The 23,400-nt window shown below is 42.3% G+C and overlaps 1 protein-coding gene across 2 annotated transcripts in view; it reads left to right on the top strand.

The window, feature by feature from the left end:
* Nucleotides 1-23,400, top strand: part of PKHD1 (PKHD1 ciliary IPT domain containing fibrocystin/polyductin) — a 497,465-nt gene that overhangs the window by 20,651 nt on the left and 453,414 nt on the right. For both annotated transcript variants that reach the window (XM_053602538.1, XM_053602539.1), the window contains exons 7-13: nucleotides 988-1,066; nucleotides 2,583-2,657; nucleotides 6,784-6,848; nucleotides 7,826-7,865; nucleotides 8,758-8,828; nucleotides 11,102-11,203; nucleotides 12,008-12,103. In XM_053602538.1, the coding sequence (XP_053458513.1) occupies nucleotides 988-1,066; nucleotides 2,583-2,657; nucleotides 6,784-6,848; nucleotides 7,826-7,865; nucleotides 8,758-8,828; nucleotides 11,102-11,203; nucleotides 12,008-12,103 (528 nt within the window). The remainder of the gene's footprint in view (nucleotides 1-987; nucleotides 1,067-2,582; nucleotides 2,658-6,783; nucleotides 6,849-7,825; nucleotides 7,866-8,757; nucleotides 8,829-11,101; nucleotides 11,204-12,007; nucleotides 12,104-23,400) is intronic.

Below are 23,400 nucleotides of genomic sequence, written 5' to 3' on the forward strand. Positions count from 1 at the left end.
CAGTCCTAGCATTAGCATTACCACCTCAGCTCCACCTCAGATCATCAGGCATTAGATTATTATAAGAAGTGTGCAAACCTAGATCCCTCACACTCAATGTTTACAGTAGGGTTTGCACTCTTATGAGAATCGAATGTTGCTCCTGATCTGATGGGAGGCGGAGCTTAGGCAGTGATGCGATCGATGGGGAGTGGGTGTAAATACAGATGAAACTTGACTGTTCATCTGCCACTTACCTCCTGCTGTGAGGTCTGGTTCCTAGCAGGCCATGGACCAGTACAGAGAGAAGACCCAGGGGTAGATGTTGTTATATATCACTGGGTAAGGCAGACACTAACTCTGTGCAGACTCCCAGTTTGTCCTATCTTTGAACACAAGGGTATTTGTTAAATGAGTAAGATGTGCCAGTTGTCCCTCCTTTGGCCTGTAACTCTCCTGCTGGGCTATGTCCTTGTTTAGTTCCTGTCCATTTGGGTCATTTGTGATTTTTATTTTTTGTACTTTGAGATGTGGAAAAAAGTTAGGATTCCTGAGGCAAGCAGATCATGCTTCATACCACATGTTCATTTCAGCAAGCTTTCAGAGGAAAGTCTGGAGTGTGGCGCAGCCCAAGGCACATTGTTCTCAAATCCCACATGGGTGAGTGGTCTACACAGAGCCAGTAGAATGGAACTGGGCAGTGTGTAGAAACTGGCCCCTCTTCCTGGAATCCTCTGGCTTTATTACACTGTGAAGAGGACCTGTTCTTCCTTCTATGCTCTGTGCATAGACAATTAAGTCCATGATTGAAACCATTTATTTTAGCCTTTTGATAGTGTAATTTCGATGACTACATCACACCGCTGACCTTGGTATTGTACAGTTTTTTTAAAAAGTGTTAATTTTCTGGGTCAGGACAAGCTTTGCCATGCTGGGAATACACAAGCAAGAAGAAACCATTTCTTTGAGTTAGGTTACATTAAATTTTAAAAATTCTTCTTAAAACAGGAGAACTAATACATGTACATGGCTGGATTATCACTGGGAAATTGGAAACCTTCGATGTTGACACTGAGTACATTGACAGGTAAGCATGTGTTTGTTTCTGGGTACCAATAGGCCAACAGGCTTCCTGGGACTAGCTTCCCTGGCAGCAATAAATTGTAAGCAGTTGGCACAGAATTACTATGTTCCTCTTCGCAGTTTATGGTCCCTGGTGAGCTGGGCTTCAGCAAACTTTGTTAATGTAATTGCAACTGGTCGATTAAGTTGGTCCATTCATTTACTGACAACTAGTCACTCTGGGCTCAGTGTGAAATGTACTGTAATCACGTCCACAGATTTTCCTTTTCAATTCTCACCCTTCCTCCTCTTATTTCTCAGGCTGAAATAAGCTCTTTATAAAATAACATGTAAACCCAAGAGCCCATTATGACTTTTTTGTTTGGTTTTTATCCATTTGTGCATTTTAGAAATTCTATTAGTGGGATCAGAGGAAAACGTGGATGCAGGTACTAAAAGCCATCGAGCTTTTAATGTTTCCTGGGAATAATTAGGATGTCAACATGGCTTTCTTCACTGGAGACTTGTTAAGTGGAAAGCATCACTAGTAAATCATCTACAGTAGGGAGAGAGGAGAATCAGATGGAAAGTGTTGAAACTGTGGAGTTTGTGGAAATCTCTAAGCTACTGTGATTATTCAACAAATGAAGCAATTATACTGAGGATCTGTAAGGTAGAGGGAACATAATCTCACTGTATGCTCAGCTGCAAAGCTTCTCCATGCTGTGGTTAATTTTTCCTTCACTCCTGGATGGGTCAGTGGTTCTCTTCTGCTTCATCTCTCTGATTCTGCCCTATTTATCAGCAAACTTTGTTAATGTAATTACACCTAGTGATTTGATTTGATTACTCTCAGGATCTACATTTCTGATCTTAAATAATGTCAATATGTCTTATAAGAAAATTACTCTTTGTGTGGAGGATAGAAACCCCAAGTATATCCTTGATAATATGCTATATTTACTACTTAGCTCCATCTCAGCATTGGTCTGGGACCTAGGCTTTGAAAAGGGGGAATAAAGGCATAAACACCCAATAACTCTGCATAGGCCAGGGGGGCCCAACCTGCGGCCTCTGGGCCTCATGGAGATTATGTGAGGACTGTTTAGCTTATCTGTGGTGTTGGATATCATGAAAATTAGGCATGGGCATTCTTTTTGCTCATCTCCTTGTGTTAGTGTTTATGTATTTAATGTGTGTCCCAAGACAACTCCTTTTTCCAATGTGTGGCAGATAAGAAGAAAGGTTGGACACCCCTAGAGTATAGATCAAATACAGCCAGTGGGGAAATGATGAAGATTTTATGGGGAAGGGGAAATGCTTCCTCTGTAGTGTGGCAATATGGGCCACGGGCACCCTTCTCTCTTGCTGAGAATTTGACCTGACATCCCTTAGGGCACAGCCTTTAGCCCCCTCTATCAGTACACGGTAAATCCAGAAAGGAACCTTCATGATGATGTTTTCTCTGAGTTTTGTCAGGGATGTGTGTTGGAAGTATTTCACTATGGTTCTATGTCTTTTCTTTTAATTTTTTTATCTAGCCCATTGATCTTGGAAGCTCAAGAAGACAAATGGATGACTCCTTGCTCTCTTGTAAACAGGCAGACAGGAAGCCGGTGAGTGTCTTTCTTTTCTTGCAAATGTCTATGAATTTAAGTTCTTCTACATGGATATAACACACACACACACACACACACACACACACACACACACACACACTTCCTCTCTCTTTCTCACATGCACACACAAGCATACACACGTCTATTTTTTAATGCAAATCAGTACTTTATGTTCAAACTTACTGAAAAAGATACAGGAATTGATTCAAAATGTGTATTGATGTGGATTCTAAAACCCTTTTTTCCCAGTTTTATTTATTTATTTATTTATTGTTAAATCATAGCTGTGTACATTTGTGCAATCAAGGGGTACAATGTGCTGGTTTCATATACAATCTGAAATATTCTCATCTAACTGTTCAATGTAGCCTTCATGGCATTTTCTTAGTGATTGTATGTAGACATTTGTGTTCTGCATTTAGTAGGTTTCACCTGTATCCATTCTAAGATGCACCATAGGTGTGGCCCTACCCATTACTCTCCCTCCACCCTGACTTTCCCCCCCTCCCTTCTCCTCCCTTGGCCCTTTCCCCATATTCTTGTGCTATAGTTGGGCTATGGCCTTCATATGAAAGCAATAAATTAGCTTCATAGTAGGGCTGAGTACATTAGATACTTTTTCTTCCATTCCTGAGATACTTTGCTAAGAAGAATGTGTTCCAGCTCCATATGTAAACATGAAAGAGGTAAAGTCTCCATCTTTCTTTAAGGCTGCATAATATTCCATGGTATACATGTACCACAATTTGCTAGTCCATTTGTGGGTTGATGGGCACTTGGGCTTCTTCCATGACTTCGCAATTATGAATTGGGCTGCAATAAACATTCTGGTACAGATGTCTTTGTTATATTGTGATTTTTGGTCTTCTGGGTATATACCTAGTAAAGGAATTATAGGATTGAATGGAAGGTCTATTTTTAGGTCCCTAAGTATTCTCCAAACATCCTTGCAGAAGGAATGTATTAGTGTGCATTCCCACCAGCAGTGTAGAAGTGTGCCTTTTTCTCCACATCCACACCAACATCTCTGGTTTTGGGATTTTGTTATGTGGGCTACTCTTACTGGGGTTAGGTGATATCTCAAAGTAGTTTTGATTTGCATTTCTCTGATGATTAAGGATGATGAGCTTTTTTTCATGTGTCTGCAGATAGTGCATCTGTCTACTTTAGGGAAATTTCTCTTCAAGTCCTTTGACCACCCTGAAATGGGATCACTTGTTCTTTTCTTGCTAATACATTTGGGTTCTCTGTGGATTCTGGTTATTAAACCTTTATCAGAGGTATAACGTGCAAATATTTTCTCCCATTCTGAGGGCTGTCTGCTTGCTTTACTTACTATGTTCTTGGCTATGCCGAAGCTTTTTAGTTTGATCAGGTCCCAGTAGTGTATTTTTGATACTGCTTCAATTGCCTGGGGAGTCCTCCTCATAAAATTTTCACCCAGGCCAATTCCTTCAAGAGTTTTCATTGTACTTTCTTCAAGTATTTTTATAGTTTCATGGCTTAAGTTTAAATCTTTTATCCAGTGAGAGTCTATCTTAGTTAATGGTGAAAGGTGTGGGTCCAGTTTCAGTCTTTTACAGATCGCCAGCCAGTTCACCCAGCACCATTTGTTAAATAGGGAATCTTTTCCCCACTGAAGTTTTTAACTGGCTTGTCAAAGATCAAATAACAGTAAGTAGCTGGATTCATCTCTTAGTTCTCTATTCTGTTCCAGACATCTACTTCTCTGTTTTTGTGCCAGTACCATGCTGTTTTGATCACTATTGATTTATAGTACAGTCTCAGGTCTGGTAGCGTGATTCCTCCTGCTTTTTTTTTTTTATTTCTGAGTAATGTTTTGGCTATTCGAGGTTTTTTCTGATTCCATATAAAATGAAGTATTATTTTTTCAAGATCTTTTAAATATGACAATGGAGCTTTGATAGGAATTGCATTAAAATTATATATTGCTTTGGATAATATAGACAGTTTAATGATGTTGATTCTTCCCAGCCATGAGCATGGTATGTTTTTCCATTTGTTAACATCTTCAGCTATTTCTTTTTTTAAAGTTTCATAGTTCTCTTTATACAGATCTTTCATGTCCTTTGTTAGATAAACTCCCAAATATTTCATCTTCTTTGGCACTACTGTGAAAGGAATACAGTCATTGACTGTTTTTTCGGCTTGGCTATTGTTGATATACATAAAGGCTACAGATTTCTGGGTGTTGATTTTGTAGCCCGAGACACTGCTGTATTCCTTGATCACTTCTAAAAGTTTTGTAGTGGAATCCCTAGTGTTTTCCAGATATATGATCATGTCCTCTGCGAAGAGTGAAAGTTTGATCTCTTCTGATCCTATGTGGATACCCTTGATAGCCTTTTCTTCCCTAATTGCAATGGCTAAAACTTCCATTACAATGTTAAAGAGCAATGGAGACAATGGGCAACCTTGCCTGGTTCCTAATCTAAGTGGAAATGATTTCAATTTAACTCCATTCAATACGATGTTGGCTGTGGGTTTGCTGTAGATGGCCTCTATTAGTTTAAGAAATGTCCCTTTTATACCAATTTTCTTAAGTTTTCTGATCATGAAGAGATGCTGGATATTATCAAAAGCTTTTTCTGCATCAATTGAGAGAATCATATGGTCTTTATTTTTTAGTTTGTTTATGTGCTGAATTACATTTATAGATTTATGTATATTGAACCAGCCTTGAGAGTCCTGGGATAAATCCCACTTGGTCATGGTGTATAATTTTTTTGATGTGGTGCTGGATTCTGTTTGTTAGGCTCTTACTGAGTATTTTTGCATCAATATTCATTAGTGATATTGGTCTATAATTTTCTTTTCTTGTTGGGTCTTTCCCTGGTTTAGGGATCAAGGTGATGTTTGCTTCATAGAATGTGTTGGGTAGTATTCCTTCTTTTTCTGTATTTTGGAAGAGGTTTAGTAATATAGGTACTAGTTCTTCTTTAAAGGTTTGGTAAAATTCTGATGTAAAGCCATCTGGTCCTGGGATTTTCTTTTTAGGGAGATTTTTGTATAGTTGATGCTATTTCAGAACTTGATATAGGCCTGTTCAACATTTTCACTTCATTCTGGCTAAGTCTTTGTAGGTGGCATAGTTCCAAGTATTGGTCGATTTCTTTCAGATTTTCATATTTCTGAGAGTAAAGTTTCTTGTAGTATTCATTAAGGATTTTTTGAATTTCTGAGGGGTCTGTTGTTATTTCATCTTTACCATTTCTGATTGATGAAATTAGAGATTTTACTCTTTTTCCTGGGTAGGTTAGTCAAAGGTTTGTCTATTTTATTGACCTTTTCAAAAAACCTAAAAACCTTTTTTGAAAACAAATAGCTAGTACTTCCTGGGCTTAACATAGGTCAAGACCTGCTTCAGTACTTTAGGTTTAAGTCATCTAATAATCTTGCAAATATGTATGGCTATTAGTCCCACATTACGTATTAGGAAACCGAGGCACAGAGACATTAAGTATCTTGCTAAAGGTCCCACAGAGAACAATTGGGAGAACTGGGATTTGAACCTTGTCTGATTAACCAGTCCTAGCCAAAGGGGTGGGGTGAAACAAGTGTTTTTGTGCTCTAGTTCAGCTAACCAACATTTTTCAGGAGTTTTTACGTCACTCAGGACTGTGTGGATTAACTTTTCCTTGAAGCCAGTATAAGAATATACTTTGTAGTTTAGCTTTTTGAGACTAGTGTGTAGTAGAGTCACACTCTACATCATGGTTTCTTGCTGGCATCTCTGGTTTATTTGCTCAGGATTGTCTTGTTTGGAGCTCACATTTGATAAGGGATGTTTTGGGGAGGTGGGTAAAGGGTTTTGCTAAGCTTGTCATTGAACAGAGTTTCGAAAGAAAAGACCCAATGGAGTTTAGGAGTAAGTTAAATTTTGTCTCTCACAAAATTTGCTGGTAGCCTATGTGTTGGTGGTAACTCCAGGATTGCCCTAAGCATTCACCCCAAGGAACTCATTGTACCTTCTGCACCTACTGTTTTCTCTGGCTAATTTGGCTTTTTTTTATTTTTTATTTTTATTTCTTACTTTCTTAATTAAAGAGTCAGAACTTCTGAGTTGTCCAGCAATTCTCACCTTGCTTTGTTCTCTCCTTAGCTATCCCATTCAGGAAGACCATGGCCTTGGGACTCTGCAGTGCCGTGTGGAAGGCAACTACATCGGTCTGTTAGAGGAGTAACGCAATTTTAAAGTCTTTCTTTGTTTTTTTTTGAGACAGAGTCTTACTTTGTTGGTCTGGGTAGAGTGCTGTGCCATCACAGCTCATAGCAACCTCAAATTCTTGGGCTCAAGAGATTCTCTTGCCTCAGCCTCCCTTGCACCTGGGACTATGGGTGCCTGTCACAACGCAAGGCCATTTTCTTTTTGTTTGTTTGTTTTTAGCAGGTGCTGATCAGGTTCAAACCCACTAGCCCCGGTGCATGTGGCCGGTGTCCTAACCATTGAGCTATGGGCACCAAGCCGATTTTAAAGTCTTATCCATGTCTTCTCTATATCCAGAAAAAATTGCAAGAATTGGTTCTCATGAGAATAATAATTATAACTACCACTTGATGAGAACTCCCTGAAATATATTATATAAAGCAGCTTATCTATAAACTAATTTAATCTTCACATCATGCCTGTGACATCACATTATGGGTGAGAAAACTAAAGCTGGGAACCGGTGGGTCAGGATTTGTATCATGTCAGTGTCACTCTAAGCCTTGGCTCTTACCTGTTATGCAATACTATATTTGTCCTTTTATTCTGGAAAGTTCACTTTGCTAATTGCACTAAGCCTGCGGGGTATTTATATTGGCCACTATCAAAAACTACAGGTTTGGGCAGTAACCTGATGATATGTACATCACTATTAAAGTTTTGAGATGGACCGTGTTAAGGTCCATCATTTCACTTCGAAGAAACACAGTGGATAGCATACTTTCTGATTCACCTGTACAAGTTTCACTTGCTTAGCTTATCGGTGTTATTGGGAAGGCTTCATTTGTTTCTGTCTGCATGGATTTTATATTTCGTGATTTTTGTGTATCTTGAAACTTTCATAATGACCCAGAGTCCTTGGATTTATGGTAGCAATGGCTCGACCCAGGAGATTCATGCAAATTCCTGCATTAATATCTGTTTCTTTATGTTACAGGCTCCCAGAATGTTAGTTTCTCAGTGTTTAACAAAGGAAAGTAAGTAACGGTGTGGGGGGGGGGGGAGAAGTAGGTAAATTTGTCTTCGTTTTACATCATTTCTCTTCCATCTTGCTTAACCTTTCCTTAACCTTTTATAATGGAAAATCTCTAACACACACACAAACAGAATCGTATAATGAAACCACATGTATCTCCTGGATTTCTTTTACTTGGGTGAATATAATTGTGTCTTATGCACACATCTGTAGGCAGTGTGTTTCAATACGATGATGGTACAGAATTCTGAGAATTGCCTGTTAAGTAATCTAAAAGTATTGTAGATCTGAAACTGTCACATGATCAGGAGCGTGGATTCAGGAATGCATTGTGGCACCCAGGAAGTACCTTTTTCAAGATTGGAAAGGGGCCAAACTTCAATGAGCTTTGGAGAGATAAATTAGGATTCTGTGTCTCTTATCTCCCACCCTGCCATTATACAATTTGCCTGGTGTTTTCCTTAAAAAGTGCATTATTAAGCTGATATTAACTTCATTGGGATGATAATGACATATTACCTGTACATATACAGCTAAAAATATGGAGATCCCTCCCACCTGCCTCATTGTGGGAGGAATAAAACTAATGTATATTCAGTAGTACTGACCATAGGCCAACTCTGGCAACTCCGTACCAGGCCCTTTCACATGCATACTTTCATTTAATGTTTCCAATGCTCTGTGAAGTAGGTGTTATTCCCATGTAATAATTTTGTGGATCAGAAAATGAACTTTGATTCGTTTGTAAGTTATCGAAGGCAGCTGGTATCTTAACTGTTTAAAGATCAATAGAGGTTAGTTCACAATCTTCCTTTTAGGCAGCTAATAAAAAAAAAAAAGAAGTAATTCCAGAGGATGTTTTCAGCCAAAACACAGCTTTGTCTTTTTTGCAGGTCCATGGTTGACAAGAACGCATGGCTGATCAGTGCCAAGCAAGAGCTTTTCCTGTACCAGACATACTCAGGTATCATTTTCCTTTACCCCAGACTTCTCATCCCTTCCTTGAGGCCTCGTTCAGTGTGGCCCCTGCCTTCCCTTTCTTTTTGCCATTTCTCTATGATCATGAACATCTTAAGCTGTCCTTTCTGTCCTTTGAAGCATGGAATCTCAGGCTAAGGCTTGGTCCTTGCTGTAGCCTGTGGATGGGAGAGACACATCTGGCTTTATTCTCTATCTTTTCAAAGTCCTATTTGGTGGGCGAGGTGGGGCACCTGGACTGCAGCCAGACCCCAGGGCCTTGCTGTACATGAAGAAGCCTGCAAGACACAATGCTACTAAGAAAGGGACACTGAGCCCAACAGAAGTCACTCTACAATACTGTTCAGCTCTTCACCCTGGTGCCCAGCACAAGCAGGCTCCTGGAGACCAGGGGACAAGAATCCTTCCATCAGTGCACCTGCTGTTTAACCTGGATCATATTGCAGCTGCTGAACACTTACTCAAGTCAGCCTTGCTGTACACCGTCAACAACTTAACTTCTCTTTCCTCTGCTGTCAAATGTGTGTGCAACCTGGTGATAAAGGAGCCGAAATCTTCTGGAAAGACTCTCCTGAGAGCTCCACAACCCTTTACTTGGCTTATGAGAACTGGATGCCACTACAGAAATGGCCAAGCTTCTGATCTTCTGTTCCATGTCTTTCTCTTCCATACTCTAGCAATGCTCAGAAGTGCAGTACAATTTCCTCTCTCCACACTCAGGCCATCTCTTGCTCCAAATGCCTTCTCTTTCTCCCCTTCACTAGGCCAGTTCTAATGCCTCCCTAGGACTCAAATTGGATGTCATCTCTAGAAACTTTGTTCTACTCTTCCACACCCCCACCCCACTCTTAAACTTCTCTGTTCTTTCATATACTCTCTCTGATTTTGCAAACCTAAGGTATTATAATTATAGCTTTTTGTACAGGCACTCCCTGGGTTATGAATGAGATAGGTTCTGTGGGTTTTTTCTTAAGTTGAATTTATATGTAAGTTGGAACAAGTAAGTACATTTACCTATTACCTGTGACAGCCCCTGTTTGTAAGTACGAGTCATATGACAGCTGGATGTTTGTAACTTGGAGACTTACTGTAATAGCCTCCATCTGTAAGTGTGAGTTGTATGTGCGTCGGATGTCTGTAACTCGGGGACTGCTCACACCTGCCAGTCTCCTTCAGGATAGAAATTATTCTGTATTCAACTCTATATCCATAATGCTATATCGAAGGTGCTCTGTGAATATTGAGAAGAATTATATAATGTCCACAACTATGTGAAAAGTTTAAGTACTTCATAAATTATTTGGTCTGTAGTCTGTGTGATTTTGAATGTGTATCAAAAGAATGTGTTAATCTCCGCATGAAGAAAATTTTGGTACAGAATTCCTATGTCAGTGTAAAGAGAAATGTAAAATAGTAGGTTAAAAGAAAGGGGCCATTATTATTAGTGGTGAATTTTGATATTTGAGTGGCAGCGATCAATCCTTGCCTACATGTCTTGCCTCTGGTTTGTCTCATGGGCAATGGCATTATAAAACATCCTCATATGATTTATATTTGAAGGCAAAACCATTCATAATCAGCCTTTTTGTACCTTTAGAGAATACAATTCCTCTTTCCCCTGGAAGGGATGCAACTTAGAACTGTCAAAATTTGATCATTAGAAAGGAAGGGATGAGATCAAGTTAAATTCCTGGGGATATGTGACATTCGACTACAGAGGGTTTCAAGCAATCAGGTGCAGCATGAAAGAGCTGGGTAAGAGCCGAGGACTGCATGGGGGAAGGAGCACTCAGCATGGGCATGAGGGAGAGGGTACTGCAGACAGTTCCTTCTTCTACTTAGAGTGAACTGTAGATTCATATGAGTGAACTGAGGCCTTCCCCAGTATATCCACATTTGCTTGCTCCATGCAGCGTAACCGACAGTTCCCTGACATGCAAATAGAGTCCTTGAAGTCAGGAGACAGATTTCCTAAGAAAACATTTTGGTAGGCAGGAGCTTTTACTGATACCACAAGTGACTGTACATTTTCCCTTGTTTCCAAATATCGATCCTGCATAATATATTTTCCAGTTCTTTTCTTATTATGTGCATTTTAAAATAGCTATTACTAGATAAAAAATTCCAACTGTTGCTGGACTTAGAGAGTTAACGTAAGAAATAAATTATTGATAGCATCTATTAGTATAGTATTATCTGGGTCATATCCTGGTCTATATTTGGAAGCTTACTTTTTATTTTTTTTTTAAACTCTTGCAGAAGTACTATCTGTGTTTCCAGAAACCGGGAGCCTCGGGGGAAGAACAGACATCACAATTATAGGAGACTTCTTTGACAACTCTGCCCAGGTTACTATTGCAGGTAACTATGTTGAAACGGCTGAAAATAGTTCATAGTGTTAAATGCTGCAAGAGTTACTGTATTTCTCATGGCACGAGGAGTGCGGGCTGGGGCAAGGGGTGGGCAATCATTGCCCTTTCTAACTTATCATGCCATCCTGCTCTGTGGTCTTCTACTTGTTTGGCTGAGAATAGGTGTAATTTCATTCTTGACCCTCTGCAAATATAATGGGAATAGGAGGTCCTGCGGACATGCTCAGAGTGCATGGGCAATTCCCTCAGTTGTCCCTATCTTGGGCGGGGGGAAGAGAAAGAAAAAGTATAGCTGCCTCTTTACAAAGGCCCATTTGTACTAAAAATGACCCTTCATGGTCTTCCTTTAGCCATCTTGTTCCTCGTAAGCAGGAGTGAGCCGTCATTTGCTATGCAGACTTTTCTGGAATGTCCCCTTGGCAAGCCCTTTTGTGGACCTATCTAGGACCTTTTGTCCAGCCATATGGGATGGTCCTTTGGTTGGTGACATAAAGGCTGCAGGAGAGTGTCCTCACTCTCAAGGCATATTGAGCTCCCAGGCTCAGCTGAGTGGTTCAGTGGGTCCCCAGGGGGTGGCCCTGCTTCATGTGGCTTTCCCTCCCATTACTCCACTTGCCCTATGCTCTGTAGCTCTGCACTCTGCCTTTCCTGGTCCCCTTCAATTGGGGTGACAACTTTTGCTATTCTATCTACCTCCAGCCCTTTGCTGTAGAATAGGAGCCTGCCTACTTCAGTCTTTCTCTGTACCTATATCACATACACAGTGTGCGTATGCTTTTTTTATTCTCCTTAGGCATTCCATGTGATATCAGACGCGTGTCTCCCAGGAAGATTGAATGCACCACTAGGGCTCCAGGAAAAGATGCCAGGCTCACTGCTCCTCAAGCTGGTAAGGGAATAACCAGGGCTAGTCAAAGAACTTTCTCATTATACTTTTAATCAGGAGGGGGCTCGTGAATAGAAATAAAAATGTTTTGATTCTGTCTCAGCTATTTGGTTAGCTCAGTAAACTCACAGGCCATGGGACCATTGTCAAGGTTTTCTTTTCCTTTCTTTCTTTTTTTTTTTGGCGGGGGGGCATGGACAGAGTCGCCCTGGGTAGAATGCCGTGGCGTCATAGCTCACAGCAACCTCCAACTCTTGGGCTTAAGCCATTCTCTTGCCTCAGCTTCCCAAGTAGCTGGGACTACAGGCACCCACAACGCCGGCTATTTTTTTGGTTGTAGGTGTCATTATTGTTTGGCAGGCCCAGGCTGGATTCAAACCTGCCAGCTCTGGTATATGTGGCTGGTGCCCTAGCCGCTTGAGCTATAGGCACAGAGCCTATAGCTCTTATCAGGAAGGCTCTTAGATTTATTCAGACCCTTAGTAACTTTGCATTCCTAACTCCAGCCAGATGTACAGCCAGTGGGGTTCAGTGGAGACTAGGATTCAACAATTGGAGGACCCCCCCGACCCCCCAGGTGCCTCCCTCCATTGGCTGGGTCAGTTGTACGCCTTGGTCTGAGAGCACAGGAGCACTGGAGCACGCTGGGCTGTGCTCATAACCACAGCTTCAGACAAGGCCGGGAATAGGGCACAATGGGGTGCATTTAAATGTTGCTTTTCCCTCACCTGTAGGCATCTGTCTACTACTATGATGTCTTATGATGTCTGGTTTATGCCTGAAGTGGGCAGAAATGGAGGAGGTAGGGGAGCGGATTCCACCTGTCCCCTATTTAGAGCTTCCACCTCAACGCAGCAAATTAAACGCACAGCACTGGAACGCTTCTCTGCCAAACATTAGAACTGAAGGCTTAAGTGTTTGTAGGGATTAAGCACGTCTGTGGAGGAGGCTCTCACTGATTCAACTGAGAACGGCGAGAGGCAGCTCCGGAGGCTCAGCACCCACGGGAAAGCGGCCCCGGAGGGGAAGAAGCCCTTTCTAAAGAAAGGCCATTCAGGTGTGAAAATCTATGCAAAGCTTTGGCTTGAGAATTCTCCAGTTCTCAGACTGCAGTTTTGGTTCAGGGATAGCTGCCATCCGAGGAAATAAAACCACTGAAACATGTAATCAAGTGAAGGTGTGTTTCCTGTCAGGAAATAGAGAGTCTGCACCCCTCTGAGCATTTCCTGCTTCAGCTACGCGGGTAGCCGCAGGGTAATTTCCGGAATGCAGCTGGTTTTGACAGTTAGCAGCGCCCTTTATGAAGAGCATTTGATGTTTCTTTCGTGGAAGCAGAGCCCTGCTCCTGCTGCCGATGACTATGGAAAGCGGTGGTCTCAACTGGGGGCGAGTTTTGTCCTTGGGTGGGGTGGCATTTGGCAATGTCTGAGAACAGTTTTGGCTGTTACACCTGTGGTGGCGGAGGTGATACTGACAGGTAGTGGGAGGATAGACCAGGAATGCTGCTAACATTGTGGGCTGCACAGGGCAGCTGCTGGCAACAGTGATCCAGCCGAAAACGCCAATAGCTGGCCGGCTGAGACATTCTGGTTGAAAGTAACATTCTTAAAACAGACTTTTATTTTTCTGCACATTCCAATACCTACCTCTCCCTTTCAGGAATTATTGAGGAACAACACTAATAGTTTAATAGAAATTATCCTAGCTTCTCTATCGAGCACTTGGTATGTTTCAGGTTGTCTGTGAAGGCTGTCTGGAAAGTATCCAGCCATGTAATATGAAAAACAGAGACACGCCTGGCTGGATAATTTCAGGACAGTCCTGGTGTATTTTCCCCGCAATTATAAAGTATTATCTGTATTTATTGTTAGTCCCATTTTGATGTACCAGAAAAGGAAGACACAAGGGGAGTTTTCTCAGAGCTACCCTTGGTTCTGAGAACTGAAGGGCACAGCTGAAACTGGAACTTACAGCTAAAAAATTACAGAGCTTTTACTTTCAACCCAAGTTGGTATCCAGCATTGATTGCATCTGTGCCTTTGGCTTCAGGGTTTGCTTAATAGGAAACACAAATTAATACAACATAGTTTAAATGTCACTTCATAGAGACAGGGAAGAGGAGGAGGGAAAGCCCAAGGCCAGGGCCATAGCCACGGGTGGGGCAGAGCGGGAAGCCTCTTTGCAAACCCTCACATCCGCACGCCTCTGTGGTGCTGGACAGGGGAAGGGCTCACGGCTGTGGGGCTCGAGCTGCTGACTGTGCAGCTGGGCTCGGGATCAGTGCGGGCACTGTGTGGCAGAGCTGGGAGAAGTCCTGCACTTGTGCTCAGCCTCCTCATGCCGTGGCTAGGGCTGCCTTCTCCCGCACTCCCTCTTGACCCCAAATATGGGGGCACCGCCTTCTTCCGCCACGCAGCTTTCTCCAGACCTCTAAGTGGGGGAGAAGAAAACAGGCTTAGAGAAGTTACATGATTTGCTCAGAGTCATATAGCTGAACCGGAGCTGCTCCAGAACCCGTGATGGACACCCTCCAGGACCTCAGGGAGAGCTGCGCCATGACCAGCCATTGGCACCTGCCCAGACCGCGGGCCTCCTTGCCTCTTCGCCTCCTCACACCCTGACCAGGAACTCCAGGAGCCGCACAACCCCACGTCCCTCCTGCACCCTCCCTGCCTCCACAACTTCCCCCTCGTCTGGCCAGGAACTGTGGTAGCCCCTTGCCCTCTGGAGCCCTCCCTGCCTCTGGGCCAAGCCCTTCTCCTGGCCAAAGACTGCTGGAGCCTTGGGATCTCTATGCCAAAGTCATTGGGCACCAGGCAGTCCAAGAACTGTGTGCACTACCTCCTGCCCTGTTGCTGGATCTGGGTGTGTCACACTCGGGAGCTGCTCCCATAACCAGAACTCCCTGGCTGGGGCAGCCCCAGAAGAGCCACACAGGGTCACTCCCTACAAAGATCCAGCAACAATAGCGTGATCTCGCTGGGGTGTAATCTTGGAGAGACACCTCCCCAACTCTGAGGACGGCCAGAGGCAATGGTAAAAAACAATCATGAGGCGAAATCAAAGGAAATAATCTGGCAATGTGAATAATTAGAGTAGATTAACTCCCCCAAGGAACAATGGGGCAGACACAGCACAAGATCCTATGCACAAATAGCTGAGATGTCAGAAATCGAATTCAGAATCTGGATAGCAAATAAGATCAAATTAGAATTCCAAGCAATAACCCAAAAGATGTCTCAAGAATTCAATGAATTCAAAGACCAAATGACCAAAGATTTTGACACATTGAGACAAGAAGTTGCAGCCCTCAAAGATCTGAGAAACACAGTAGAATCCCTCAGTAACAGAATGGAGCAAGCAGAAGAAAGGATTTCTGACATTGAAGAGAAATCTTTTGAATGCTCCAAAACTCTCAAAGAGGAAGAGAAATTGAGGGCAAAAACAGATCACACTCTCAGAGAGCTTTGGGATAATTTGAAGAAAACCAATATTTGTCTTATAGGGATCCCTGAAAGTGATGAAGTGGCTTCACAAGGCACAGAGTTTCTTCTCCATGAGATTATGAAGGAGAACTTTTCAGACATGCCAAGAGATTCTGAAATTCAGATAGCAGACAGTTTCAGAACTCCAGCAGACTCAACCCAAATAAGACATCCCCCAGACACATCATAATCAATTTCACTAAAGTTAATATGAAGGAGAAAATTCTGAGAGCAGCCAGACGAAAGAAAACCATCACCTACAAGGGGAAGAATATTAGAATAACTGAAGATCTCTCTGCTGAAACCTTTCAAGCTAGAAGAGGATGGTCACTGACTTTTATTTCTTTATTTCTTTTTTCTTTTATTAAATCATATCTGTATACATTGATATGATCATGGGGCATCATTCACTAGCTTCACAGACCGTTTACCAAGTTTCACATATACCCTTGTAAGATGCACCGCTGGTGTAATCCCACCAATCCCCTTCCCTCTACCCACCTCCCCCTTCCCTCCCCTCCCCTTCCCCCTTCCCCCTATTCTTAGGTCGTAACTGGGTTATAGCTTTCATGTGAAAACCCTAAATTAGTCTCATAGTAGGGCGGAGTACATTGGGTACATTCTCTTCCATTCTTGAGATACTTTACTAAGAAGAATATGTTCCAGCTCCATCCATGTAAACATGAAAGAGGTAAAGTCTCCATCTTTCTTTAAGGCTGCATAATATTCCATGGTGTACATATACCACAATTTATTAATCCATTCGTGGATCGATGGGCACCTGGGCTTCTTCCATGACTTAGCAATTATGAATTGGGCTGCAGTAAACATTCTGGTACAAATATCTTTGTTATGACGTGATTTTTGGTCTTCTGGGTATATGCACAGTAGAGGAATTACAGGATTGAATGGCAGATCTATTTTTAGATCTCTAAGTGTTTTCCATATCTCTTTCCAAAAGGAATGTATTAATTTGCATTCCCACCAGCAGTGCAAAAGTGTTCCCTTTTCTCCACATCCGCGCCAACATCTCTGGTCTTGGGATTTTGTGATATAGGATAGTCTCACTGGAGTTAGATGGTATCTCAAAGTAGTTTTGATTTGCATTTCTCTGATGATTAAAGATGATGAGCATTTTTTCTTATGTCTGAAGGCTGCACGCCTGTCTTCTTCAGAGAAGTTTCTCTTCAAATCCCTTGCCCAGCCTGTGATAGGATCCCTTGTTCTATTCTTGCTAATGCATTTGAGTTCTCTGTGAATCCAACCTTTGTTGGAGACATAACCTGAAAATATCTTCTCCCATTCTGAGGGCTGTTTGCTTGCTTTACTTACTGTGTTCTTGGCTGTGCAGAAGCTTTTTAGTTTGATCAAGTCCCAGTAGTGTATTTTTGAAGCTGCTTCAATTGCCCGGGGGGTCCTCCTCATAAAATACTCGCCCATCCCGATTTCTTCAAGAGTTTTCCCTGCACTCTCCTCTAGTATTTTTATAGTTTCATGTCTTAAGTTTAAATCTTTGATCCAGTGAGAGTCTATCTTAGTTAATGGTGAAAGGTGTGGGTCCACTTTCAGTCTTTTACAGGTTGCCAGCCAGTTCACCCAGCACCATTTGTTAAATAGGGAATCTTTTCCCCACTGAATGTTTTTAATTGGCTTGTCAAAGATTAAATAATGGCAATTAGCTGGATTCATCTCTTGAGTCTCTATTCCATTCCAGACATCTACCTCTCTGTTTTTGTGCCAATACCATGCTGTTTTGATCACTATCGATTTGTAGTATAGTCTGAGGTCTGGTAGCATGATTCCTCCTGCTTTGTTTTTATTTCTGAGTAATGTCTTGGCTATTCGAGGTTTTTTCTGATTCCATATAAAACGAAGTATTGTTTTTTCCAGATCTTTAAAGTGTGACAGTGGAGCTTTAATAGGGATTGCATTGAAATTATATATTGCTTTGGGTAGTATAGAATATGGGTAGTATTTAACTATGGGTAGTATAGACTTTGGGTAGTATTTAACTATGTTGATTCTTCCCAGCCATGAGCATGGTATGTTTTTCCATTTGTTAATATTTTCAGCTATTTCTTTTCTTAGAGTTTCGTAGTTCTCTTTATAGAGATCTTTCACGTCCTTTGTTAGATAAATTCCCAAATATTTCATCTTCTTTGGCACTACTGTGAATGGGATAGAGTCCTTAACTGTTTTTTCAACTTGACTGTTGTTGGTATATATAGAGACTACCGATTTATGAATGTTGATTTTGTAACCTGAGACGCTGCTGTATTCCTTGATCACTTCTAAGAGTTTTGTAGTAGAGTCCCTAGTGTTTTCCAGATATACTATCATATCATCCGCGAAGAGTGAAAGTTTGATCTCTTCTGACCCTATATGGATACCCTTGATCGCCTTTTCTTCCCTAATTGCAGTGGCTAAAACTTCCATTACAATGTTAAAAAGCAATGGAGACAATGGGCAGCCTTGTCTGGTTCCTGATCTGAGTGGAAATGATTCCAATTTAACTCCATTCAATATGATATTGGCTGTGGGTTTGCTGTAGATGGTCTCTATCAGTCTAAGAAAGTCCCTTCTATACCGATTTTCTTAAGTGTTCTGATCATGAAGGGATGCTGGATATTATCAAAAGCTTTTTCTGCATCGATTGAGAGAATCATATGGTCTTTGTTTTTTAATTTGTTTATGTGCTGGATTACATTTATAGATTTACGTATATTGAACCAGCCTTGAGATCCTGGGATAAAACCGACTTGGTCATGATGTATAATTTGTTTGATGTGTTGCTGGATTCTGTTTGTTAGGATCTTGTTGAATATTTTTGCATCTATATTCATTAGTGATATTGGTCTATAATTTTCTTTTCTTGTTGGGTCTTTCCCTGGCTTGGGGATCAGGGTGATGTTTGCTTCATAGAACGTGTTGGGTAGTCTTCCTTCTTTTTCTACCTTTTGGAACAGGTTAAGTAATATAGGTACTAATTCCTCTTTAAAGGTTTGGTAGAATTCAGACATGAAACCATCTGTTCCTGGGCTTTTCTTTTTAGGGAGGTTTTGTATGGTTGATTCTATTTCCGAACTTGATATGGGCCTGTTCAACATTTCCACTTGATTCTGGCTAAGTCTTGGAAGGTGACGTGCTTCCAAGTATTGGTCAATTTCCTTCAGATTTTCATATTTCTGAGAATAAAGTTTCTTGTAATATTCATTAAGGATTTTTTTGATTTCTGAGGAGTCTGTTGTTACTTTGTCTTTGTTGTTTCTGATTGATGAGATTAGAGATTTTACTCTTTTTTTCCTGATTAGGTTGGCCAAGGGTCGATCTATTTTATTGACCTTTTTGAAAAACCAGCTTTTTGATTTATTGATCTGTTGTATTATTCTTTTGTTTTCAATTTCATTTAATTATGCTCTAATTTTGGTTATTTCTTTTCTTCTACTGGGTTTGGGGTTGGAATATTCTTCCTTCTCCAGTTGCTTGAGATGTCCCATTAAGTTGTTAACTTCCTCTCTTTCCGTTCTCTTGAGGAAGGCTTGCAGTGCTATAAATTTCCCTCTTAGAACTGCCTTTGCAGTGTCCCAGAGGTTCTGATAGTTCATGTCTTCATTGTTGTTTTGTTCCAAAAAATTGGCGATTTCTTTCTTAATCTCATCTCTGACCCAGCTATCATTCAGCATAAGGTTATTTAACTTCCATGTTTTTGTATGAATATGCAGATTCCTGTTGTTACTCAGCTCACGTTTTATTCCATGGTGGTCCGAGAAGATGCATGGAATAATTTCTATTCCTTTAAATTTACTGAGGTTAGACTTGTGATCTAAGATGTGATCTATTTTGGAGTAAGTTCCATGACGAGAAGTATATGTATTCAGTTTTGTTGGGATGAAATATTCTGTAGATGTCTGCTAAATCCAAATGTTGGATGGTTAGGTTTAAATCTAAGATTTCTTTGCTCAGCTTCTTGTTGGAGAATCGATCCAACACTGCCAAAGGAGTGTTGAAATCTCCGACGATTATGGAGCTGGAGGAAATCAAGTTGCTCATGTCTGTTAGAGTTTCTCTTATAAATTGAGGTGCATTCTGGTTGGGTGCATGGATATTAATAATATAAATCTCATCATAATGAGTATTACCCTTAACAAATATGAAGTGACCGTTCTTGTGCTTCCTTACTTTTGTTGGTTTAAAGCCTATTGTATCTGCAAATAAAATTGCAACACCTGCTTTTTTCTGATTACCATTTGCCTGAAATATGGATGACCATCCTTTCACCCTGAGTCTGTATTTGTCTTTTAGGTTAATATGTGACTCTTGTATGCAACAGATATCTGGCCTGAGTTTTTGTATCCAGCCAGCTAACCTATGCCTCTTTAGAGGACTGTTTAAGCCGTTCACATTAATGGAGAATATTAATAAGTCTGGTGAAGTTTTCGGTACAGAGTTTTTCAAAAGTCCAGTGGCCATTTTTAATCCTTTCGCGGAAATTGGAGTTTGATCCGAAGTTTCTGAGTGAGTTTACTTTTGTGGTATAGGATTGGGTTGGTCATTATGGAGGATAGGTCTGAGAATATCCTGAAGAGCTGGTTTGGTTATGGCAAATTTCTTCAACATATGAATGTCATTAAAGTATTTAATTTTTCCATCATAAATGAAACTCAGTTTAGCTGGATACAAGATACGGGATTGAAAATTATTTTGCTTTAGGAGATTAAAAGTCGGTGACCACCCTCTTCTGGTTTGAAAAGTTTCAGCAGAGAGATCTGCAGTCATTCTAATATTCTTGCCTTTGAAGTTAATGGTTTTCTTTCTCCTGGCAGCTTTGAGGATTTTCTCCTTCATATTAACTTTAGTGAAGTTAATTATGATATGCCTTGGGGATGTCTTATTGGGGTTGAGTCGTGCTGGGGTTCTGAAGCTGTCCACTATCTGTATTTCAGAATCTCTAGGCATGTCTGGAAAATTCTCTTTCATAATTTCATGCATTAGGGCCTCTGTGCCCAGTGAGGCCACTTCATCTGTTTCTGGAACTCCTATGATTCGGATATTCGCCTTCTTCGAATTATCCCAGAGCTCTCAGAGTGAGTGATCCGTTTTTGCTCTCCATTTCTCTTCCTCTTTGAGAGTTTGGGAGCGTTCAAAGGCTTTATCTTCGATGTCAGAAATCCTTTCTTCCGCTTGCTCCATTCTGTTACTGAGGGATTCTACTGTATTTATCATATCTTTGAGGGCTGCAAATTCTTGCTTCAGTGTGTCTAAGTCTTTGATGGTTTTGTCTTTAAATTCGTTAAATTCTTGAGTCAACTTTTGAATTTCTCCTCGAATTCCTAATTCCACTTTGTTAATCTTGTCTGCAATCCAAATTCTGAATTCGATTTCTGACATCTAAGCCAGTTGTTTATGAATGGGATCTTCAATTGCATCTGCCATATCTTTCCTTGGGGGGGTTGATCTATTCTGGTTATTCATGTTACCAGAGTTTTTCCACTGATTCCACCCCATGGTTGTTTTACTCCCTCTGATTTTTTCCCCTGGGGCTCTGTCTAGGGCCCGTACAGTGTTGTGGCCTGAGAAACTGGGGCCCTGTCTGGTGTGATGGGGCTAAATGGTTCTGCCTTGTTTTCAGCTGGTTTCTGTTCCACCCTAGTGAAACAGATACTTTGGATTGAAGTCTCAGCTGTGGAGAAATATCAGCAATTAAGTCACCCCCCACCCCCACCGGCAAACAATTGGAAAAGAAAAATCAAACCTTCCTACCACCGTGCACCTAGGGCACCACCTGATTTGTCCTCAGGTGATTGGTTCAGTTCCAAAATGTCCAAATCAATTGTCTCAGTCTGCACCTGCCTCGGGTGAGAGAGTTTAAGAGGTCTGTGGGAACTGGATCACAGGGGTCTGGTGACTACTCTGGTGTGGCTTGCTCCAGTGCTGCGTGGAGTCAGGAGAAGCCACCCAGCTAATAAATCAGTCTGGGAAGGTTGCTGCCTCCTTCCCCACCTTGCACCACTTCACACCCAGTCACTGATAGCCCTGCAGTTGGCTGACCCAGTTGCCTGTAGTGAATCGGTACTCCAGGATTTTGTACCTGCCTGAATCACAAGGAAGTCTGCCAGGCCGCTGTGCTCTGCCTCTCTCCAGCAGGAGGAGGTGAGGCCTGACAACCTCGGGCGCTAGATGAAGGTTGAGGGGTTTTCACTCAGGTCCAGTCTTACCCCTGATTAATGTTACTGACAGAACAGAACAGAACAACTCTGCATTTCCCCTGCAGAAGAGAAGCTGAATTGAGTTCCAAATCAGCTTGTCTTTGCTCTTGTATTGTCTATAGGCTGACCATCCCCTGAGGGCCAGGTGAGTCTTAGGTTTAGTAAAGCAGACCTCTGGGTCAGCCCCGCCCTGGGAGTTTCCCTGGTTTGCAAGTTGGAGTTGCCTCAGGCAAACTCAGAGTCTCTGGTTGCCCAGGGAGACAGGGGGTGTGGCTTCAGAATATTCTGTAGTGAGCCGTATTGCTAGCAAAAGAGGGCTGCTGCCTTATGGCTCAGGCAACCGTTGCTCCAGTGTAGCTCTCCTCCGGCCAGTCGTTCTCTCTCTGCTCCGTACCCCAGGGTCTGCACTGATAGGCTGCAGCCCAGCACTGTCTACACCCCTCGAGCAATCGCCCAAGAGTCTGGACCCCTGGGGGACAGGCCTCCAGACCTTGGTGCGAGAGCAGAGGGGAGGGTGGGGAGTGCTGGAAGCCTGGGGTTGCGGGCAGAGAACACACACAGCTTTACACAGTTTTATGCCTGGCCGTATTATCACCAAAAGACGGCTGTCGCACTGTGCCTCAGGGAACTGCCACTCTAGTGCAGTCCCCTCTCCGCCGACTGACTGGGACTGGCCTCCAGACCCCAGTGTGAGCGAAGGAGAGCACTGGGAGCTCAGAATTCCAGGTAGAGACTATATACAGTTTATACAGTTTTATGCCTGGCAGGAGGACGCCGTGGCACCCCAGTCGGGGAGGTAGGTCCAGTTTTTAGAGGGTCTCTCCCATGGAGTGTAATGGGAGGACCTTTGAACTCTGCCCAGTTGTTTGTGGGGCACTCTGAGCCGTTCTCATGGGGGAGGGGACTCCCATCCGCTTGGTGATGGATTTTGTACCTTTTGTTTGTATCCTTGTGGTTGCAGCTCTCCTCAGCGGGGTTGATGTGCGTTCTACAACCTTCTCTCTTAGTGCAGCTCAAATCCACCAGGTTACTTGCTGAATTTTTGTCCTTTAACTCTCCTTCTGAATGGGAGCCTCTGTGGAAAGCTGGCTTCAGTCAGCCATCTTGTCTCCTCCCCTTCTGGTTCTCTGGGCAGGAGAGGGGCACAGAAAGCCCATTCAGGAGCAGAACAGTCCCATATCCCACGGAGAAGGGGCCGAGACTGGAAAGCTGCGGCTCCTCAGCCGGCGAGAGGTGGGACTGAGGGCAGCCCAGGCTCAAGTCCAGCTTGCGGGCCTAGCGTGGCCTGGCGAGCTGCCCTTCCCGCGGTGGGGTCAGGGTCCCATTTCCCCTCATTGACTTTTAATCTCCTAAAACAAAATAACTTTCAACCCAGGCTCCTGTACCCAACTAAACTGAGTTTCATTTATGATGGAGAAATTAAATACTTTAATGACATTCACATGTTGAAGAAATTTTCTATAACTAAACCAGCCCTCCAGGATATTCTTAGACCTATCCTCCATAAAGACTAGCGTAACCCTCCACCACAAAAGAAAACCCACCCAGAAAATTTCGATCAAATTCCAACTTACACAGCTGCAATAGGATCCAAAATGTCCACTGGACT

The sequence above is a fragment of the Nycticebus coucang genome, chromosome 9 (assembly GCF_027406575.1).
Source record: "Nycticebus coucang isolate mNycCou1 chromosome 9, mNycCou1.pri, whole genome shotgun sequence".
Lineage (NCBI taxonomy): Eukaryota > Metazoa > Chordata > Mammalia > Primates > Lorisidae > Nycticebus > Nycticebus coucang.